The sequence below is a fragment of the Harpia harpyja genome, chromosome 10 (assembly GCF_026419915.1).
Source record: "Harpia harpyja isolate bHarHar1 chromosome 10, bHarHar1 primary haplotype, whole genome shotgun sequence".
NCBI lineage: Eukaryota > Metazoa > Chordata > Aves > Accipitriformes > Accipitridae > Harpia > Harpia harpyja.
Genome location: NC_068949.1, coordinates 1,949,537 through 1,956,865, shown reverse-complemented (window position 1 = coordinate 1,956,865; position 7,329 = coordinate 1,949,537). Strand labels below are relative to the sequence as shown.

Here is a 7,329-nt window from a genome sequence, read left to right as displayed (position 1 = left end):
TTCCTGAACTGCAGATATTGAAAGAATGAACCAGCCTAGAAGGAAGCAAAAGGCTTCCTGAGGTCCATCCAAGTGGGGGGAGTGAAAGGGAGGACGAGAGGCAGGTCAGCTCATGGAGCATGTTGAGCACTGCCTAGCCACGCCACAGCAGAGGGCATTCCCCATCTCCCCGGGTGAGGCACGCGCACATGATGGAAACCCCAGTTGAGGAAGCACATCTTGTGGAGGGGAGAACCTCCCCGAGGCCCCTTTGTGCCTCTTGAGGTCTAAGCACTTGTGCAAGGCTCCAGGAGGAGTTAATCTGGTGCCCGCCTTTGCTTTGCAGATGGGTGGTCTGCGGTGGGCAGGGAATGGGACAGGACTGTGACCAGGAATGCCGTGGGAGGGGAGGTCCGTCACTCAGGGAGACAAGGATGAAGGGTGGGCAGTGAGGGTTGTGGTGTTTTTCTTCCCAAGTCACCATTACGCGTGAGGAAGCTCCGCTTCCCTGGCAATGGCCAAACATCTGCCTGCCGTTGGGAAGCCCCAGGGAGCTCCCTTCGGGAGTCTCTGTGGCGCAATCGGTTAGCGCGTTCGGCTGTTAACCGAAAGGTTGGTGGTTCGAGCCCACCCAGGGACGCCTCTCCCCTCTTGCCTGCCTATGCCACAGCCTTCTAACATTTAAAGTCCCTTCCAACCCAAAGCGTCCTACGGCTCTAGAAAAAAAACACAGGCTCTTCAGTCATAGAATCATAGAATCATTTCGGTTGGAAAAGACCTTCAAGATCATCGAGTCCAAGCATTAACCATGCCCTGGAGTACCCTGTCCACTCGCTTTTTGAATACCTCCAGGGATGGTGACTCAGCCACTTCCCTGGGCAGCCCATTCCAATGTTTGATAACCCTCTCAGTAAAAAAATTTTTCCTAATATCTAACCTAAATCTCCCTTGCCTCAACTTGAGGCCATTTCCTCTTGTCCTATCTCCAGACACCTGACAGAAGAAACCAACACCCACCTCACTACAACCCCCTTTCATGTAGTTGTAGAGAGCGATAACGTCTCCCCTCAGCCTCCTCTTTTCTAGACTGAACAACCCCGGATCCCTCAGCCGCTCCTCATAAGACTTGTGCTCAAGGCCCCCCTCAGCAAAGCCAGAGGAAGGAAAGAAAACTGATAGCAGCAGTTCCTTATTCTGATTTGCCTGCCCAGCTTGGGCAGCAGGGCTTAGCTCCCACCTGGGCTCAACCCAGCACATAATTTGCCTTAGTTCTACTTTCACTAAAGACACTAACAGTAACATGCTACCAAAACCTTGCCACACAAACCCAATACAAACCCACATCTCCAAAGGCATGATCTCACTTTGCCTGTGTCCTGGTTTCAGCTGGGATCGAGTTAATTTTCTTCTTAGCAGCTGGTGCAGTGTGTTTTGGATTTAGTGTGAGAATAATGTTGTTAAAGCACTGATGGTTTAGTTGTTGCTAAGTAGCGCTTATCCTAAGTTAAGGATTTTTTAGTTTCCCATGCTCTGCCAGCAAGCAGGTGTACAAGAAGTTGGGAGGGACCATAGCCAGGACAGCTGGCCCCCACTAGCCAAAGGGATATTCCATACCATAGAACATCATGCTCAGTATATAAACTGGGGGAATTGGCTGGGAGGGGTGGATCGCTGCTCAGGCATTGGTCAGCACGTGGTGAGCAATTGCATTGTGCATCACTTGTCATTTCTTGGGGTTTATTTTTCTTTTTTTAAATTTTTTTTTAAAAATGATAGTCATTATTATTGTTGTTATATTTATTATTGTTGTTGTTATTAGTAGTAGTATTGTTAGTATTGTTAGTATTACATTTTATTTTACTTGAGTTTTCAAATCGTTCTTATCTCAAACCCATGAGTTTTACTTTTTCTTTCTGATTCTCCTCCCCATCCCACTGGGTGGGGGGGGAGTAAGTGAGCAGCTGCATGGTGCTTACTTGCTGGCTGGGCTTAAACCACACCACCTTCCTTGCTGTCAGGCCACATGGCTGCCTCCTGTCCAGCTCACTGGCCACCAAGACCATTCCCAGCAGCCTCCAGCCTGTGCCATTGCCAGGGTTAGTCCCCTTCCAGGGCAAAAACTGGCATTTGTCCTTACCGGATTTCATGAGCTTCCTGCCAGTATGTGCTCTCCTCCTCCTTGAACCCTTTCACTGGGCACAGAGTCCTAGAGACCTTTTCAGTAAAGACTCAGGCAAAGAAGGAATTTAGTCCCTCGGCCCCATCTAAATCACCCTCCCCGTTCCGGAGCAGCCCTGCATTTTCCTTCTTCAGCCTTGGTCTCCAGCGCAATGATCAATGCTCTTCTTTTTCCTTTTGACTCCCCTTGCAACCACCAGCAATCTCAAGCTTTCCCAAAATCACACCTGCGCGATGAAGGCAATGCAGCTAAATGCCTTGTTTGTATCCGTCGCTGCTGTCACTCCCTGGCAGCTGCTTCGTGGCCCCTGCCATTGCCCTGTCCCTGTGCTGGCCCACCCCGCTGCCCCACACAGGGTCCCACGGCCCTGCTGTGCGGGCACAGCATGCCTGGGACAGAGTATGTTTGGGGGTGTGGAATGGTCCCCCCGGCATGATGCCCAGGACAGCCCGTGGTGCCCTGTCCCCCCCATGGACCTCCTGTTAGGCAGCCTCTCCCAGCTCCCAGTCCCTGCCTTGCTCAGGACGTGCCCCACAGGAGGCTTCGCAGACAATCCTGCTCTGGGGTCTGGGACAGGAGAGAAGCTGGGAGGCCTGGCCGGTCCCCCGATGTAGGCACTGATCCAGCAGGAGGATGGAGGTGGCTGCACAGACAAAACTAACCCATTAACTTTGGCATTTTCCTCTGCCAGGCACTTTCTAGCCCAGCCCTGCTTCTCCATTGCTCTCCACCACAACCTCTCCCCAGCGTGGGCTGACCCCATGGCAGCGCCCACCACAGGGTGCTGCAGAGCTCTGGGCACTCACACGACAACACCGTCCCGTCTGAAGGGCACAGCAGGTCCTGGAGGGCAGAGAGGTGGGTTGTCTTCTGCATCAGCCCCAGCACTGGGGGCCAGCCATGGCATGAGGAGACAGAGGCCAGTGTCTCCCTGTGCATTGAGAAATAGGTTTCTCTTGGTGATTCTTTACCCCCTGGAAGCACAGAGTTGCTCCTCTGCTCTTCTCTGGGGACATCCCTGCCCCAGGAGAGCCTTTCCCCATGGGAGTGTGTCCATGCTGGCCTGGCCAGCCATTCCCACCCCCTCCCCATGCTCCCCGCAGGGCCCCGAGCTGGTGGGGTTGCTGTGCAGAGTGAGCAGGCTGTGATGCCTGAAAGCCACGGGAAGGCAGTCCCAGGCAGATCCCTCTGACGTGGTAAAACCCCCTAGAAATAAAGTTTCAGGTGACTTTTAGTTTTTCTGGTTTGTTGCCTTCTACCATTTCATTCTGTCCAGAAAACAAAGTCTGCTTCTTTTGTCATTCCTCAAGAACTCTGTTGGAGAGATCATTGGTGGCTCAGTGCTGGACATTGCGCGTGTGCCGCCCACCGCCCTGGGTTGGGAAGAGCGAGCTCAGCACAGGACTGTGCTGAGACACTTGGACAATCTCACGGGCCAAGGGAGGGAAGCACTTGACTGTGCATGACAGAAGTTCTGAAAGATGATGGAGCATGGTTTTAAAAATGAGTATTTCTGCAGAACACTACCACAGGGTCTTTTCCTCCGGAAAATATTTCCCTTCCTAGTTTTCCTAATTTCACTTTCCCAGGTGGCTCCATTGATTTAAGGAAAACCCCACTATTGTGGAGGAAAACCATGCACCTATGGAGGTCCCGTTCAGTCATTTTTCTAAGAGCACTGTTCCTGAAGAGCCACTCTGTAGGTCCATCTCAACAGATATTCTCATCCTCACTCAAGCTTTGCAAGTGTCTAAGATCTTAGGGTTGTGGTCAGCTTCCCACAGGTCAGCAAGTGAACATATCAGCTGAGGTTTGGTTTATGGCTGTGTGGATAAGTTTAGCCCACGGCAGGCTGATACAAGCTGAAGTAGTTTAGTGGCCCTGCAGGCTTTGTTGATGGGCACTACAATACCATGCAGATGGGCAGGTGTCAGAGTTCAGTGGTATCTTGATACACAATACAAACATGGTCCTGAGTTTGCCATCTTAAAACCCAGGAGTTTCACTGTGAAATTATTTCAACATCTATTCTTTTTATTTAGTAAATGGCTCATGTGAAAAAGTTGTACCTAAGAAACTACTATCACTGGAGTGAAACTGTGGGTTTCTAAATTTAAAAAAAAATTGTGTTTCACTGAAAGTCATGTTTCCAGTCTCACTGTGACTCGAATTTGTTGATTGTTAATGTCAGGTTCTTAGCAGCCATGATTAGCTGTCATGTCATTCCTGAAAGCTTCTCCGTGAGCAAAAAAGGATGTAGGGAAAAGGGGTGATGGTTTTTTGGAAGTTGTTGGCTGAAAATACCTGGTCAGGAAGCAGCTCATCTTAACCTCTTCACTGGAAAACTTTCTGAGATAGTATGTTTTTCCTGATTGCTTTTTGAAGAGCCATTTTGACATCCTTGTTCCTTAGGCTGTAAATCATAGGGTTGAGCAGGGGAGTGAGGATGGTATAAGTGACAGAGATCAATGCATCCTGATCCGACGAGTAGCTGGAGTCGGGTCTCAGGTAGATGAAGGAAGCACAGCCATAATGAACAATCACTACTATCAGGTGAGCACTGCAGGTGGAGAAGGCTTTGTGCCTCCCTGCAGCTGAAGGGATCTGCAGGATGGCTAGGACAACAAAGAGGTATGAAATAAGGATCAGCATCAGTGGGATTGTAAGGACAGAGATACCCAGGGTGAAGATAATGGCCTCACTGAGGTTTGTGTGAGTAAAGGCCACTCGGAGGACAGGGGAGATGTCACAGAAGAAATGGTTGAGTTTCCTGGATGTATGGAAAGGCAAACAAAATATCAAGGGGGTAACCACCTGGGCAACCAGAAAGCCACTCAGAGCAGAAGCAACCACCAGCTGAGCACACACTCGCCAAGTCATGATTCTGTTGTAGTGCAGGGGGTGGCAGATGGCAACGCAGCGGTCGTAGCCCATGGCTGCCAGGAGGAAAGAGTGGGAGCACCCCAAGAAAAGGAAGAAGTACATTTGTACAGCACAGCCTAGGAAGGAAATGGTTTTTCTCTCTGCTATCAAGTCTACCAGCATCCTGGGGACAATGACGAAGGTGTAGCAAGTCTCGGAAAATGACAAGACGCAAAGGAAAAAGTACATGGGTGTGTGAAGGCTCCGATCAGCCCATATGATAATCATTATAGTGGTATTCATGCTCAGAGTGACCAGGTACAGCAGCAAAAACACCACAAGAAGCAGCTTCTGCAGTTCCGCAAGGCTGGAGAAACCCAGGAAGATGAAGTCTGTGGCGAGGGTTTGGTTGTTGTTCCCCATGGAAATGAAAGGTTTTCTCCGGACATCAGGCAGCAAGAAAAACAGCACCCGGGTCACAGAAAGTACAAGGTGGCCTGCTGCTGTGACAAAGAGAATTTTTGCTCGAGTGTGCCTCACAAAACCCCTTTCCTGGCCTCTGTGCTTGCAGTGTTGGTTGTCCTCCTGGGACAACAACAGTGTTGTGCGTTGGCTTGGGACACGCAACGGCTGGTGGGCGCTGTGGGCAGCTCCTGGCCTTGCTGCAGCTCCCGAGAGCGCACAGGTAGCTCAAGGACACATGGCTCCTTCTCTGTGATCTGGGGAGCTCTGATGGCACAGTGGCTGGAGCTCACCTAGAAAGCACCGTCCCCTTTGGGGAAGTCCCATTTCTCATCTTCACAGTGGAGAAAGTGGCAACACCTACCTACGTGCAAGCACGCTGCAGGCAATCACTGCAAGGGCAGGAAAGTTACAGCCTGGAGATAGAGGGGTGGAGGAGGGTCTGTGAAGTCTTTCTTGTAAGCTGTGATTTTGGGAACGTGACTGAAAGACCTCCTGAGACCTGCAAGGAAGGAAACATCATTTCAGAGCCTCTCACTCATACAAGGGGTGTGTTAGCTCTCAGTGACATGTGAAGAGCTGTATAAGCTGAAGCGCTGGAGCTGCTGGCAATGCTGTGCTGAGTGGATGGAGAAGAAAAGCAGGTAAAACAGGGTTTGAGCAGCACAGCTAACTCCCACCGCAAACCCATGGCAATCCTTGACCCCAAGTCGGGGTTATTCCAGCAAGGGGAGCATGTGTAAACAGCTGCCGGTGCTGCAGTAGTTTCCAAGAGGAGACACGTGGAGAAGAGTCTTAGCTCTCCCCAGGAACGAGGGAACCATTTGCCCTGGGATAGTGGTGGCCATAGATGGCATGTTTCCTTCCTCATACAAAGGGCAGTGATGCAAAGGGGTTTTGTATGAAGGCAACTCAGACCTTCTTCCTTCTGCAAGGGTTAATGCATGCCAGGACAGCAGGGCTGTGTGCAGGGTCCTGCTACAGGACCTCTCCCTCTCCTCCCCTCCAGTCCCCAGCACTGGAAAATAAGGATGCAGAAAGGAAAACTGTGGAGCCAGGGGAAAAATGAGCCAGAAACCATACCTGCACTGGCCAGAAGGATATTCAGGTGTGGAGCAGGCTTGCAGCCCTTGTGGCTGGAGGCATCACCAGCCTCTCTGATAGTCCTAGCCCTCCTGTCCCTTTGGGCAAGGGGACAGCAGCTACCAGCTCTTATGGAGGGGGCGGTGCATATTCATTAATCCACCTAAGGACTGCTGTGTCCACACCAGTGATAGGCATTGTTAATTGGTTGCAATGGACATAATTAAGAGCTGATCTATTTCTCTTAGGCATGCCAAAAATACCATTGGCAATTCTCAGTAATGGATGTGTGCTGAACTCAAGACTCAAGCATTTTTCCTAAGCAATGACTAGGATCAATCAGGCACTTTTAGTTATTTCTTCCTTGCAGAGACTGAGGGAAAAAAAAAATCTCTTCCTCTTCTGTTATCATTTACGGTTGCAGACAAAGTCCTCATCTGCCTTGGACTCAGTGGGCTTGCAGCACCCTCCACTGCTTTCCTTTGCCCCTGCTGTGGGAAGGGACAGTCAGGCTCAGGCTTTTTTGGAGGGATTGGTTTTGTGGCTATACCCCAAATCTTATAAAAGAATAATCGAATCATAGAATATCCTGAGTTGCAAGGAAAGCATGAGGATCATTAAGTCCAACTCCCAACTCCACACAGGGCAACCTAAAGGTTAAACTACATATCCAAGAGCATTGTCCAAACACTTCTTGAACACCAACAGACTTGGGGCCATCACCACTTCCCTGGGGAGCTTGTTCCAGTGCTTGACCACCCTCT

At 50.4% G+C, this 7,329-nt stretch overlaps 1 protein-coding gene and 1 non-coding gene across 2 annotated transcripts; one reads left to right on the top strand and one right to left on the bottom strand.

The window, feature by feature from the left end:
* The first annotated feature begins 545 nt into the window (after positions 1-545).
* Positions 546-619, top strand: TRNAN-GUU (transfer RNA asparagine (anticodon GUU)). The gene has a single exon. It is a non-coding gene; the product is annotated as a tRNA-Asn (tRNA).
* Positions 620-4,492: 3,873 nt separating this feature from the next.
* On the bottom strand, positions 4,493-5,443 carry LOC128147317 (olfactory receptor 10K2-like). The gene has a single exon (XM_052799779.1). The coding sequence runs from the start codon at positions 5,441-5,443 to the stop codon at positions 4,493-4,495; it is 951 nt and encodes a 316-aa protein (XP_052655739.1).
* Positions 5,444-7,329: the final 1,886 nt, after the last annotated feature.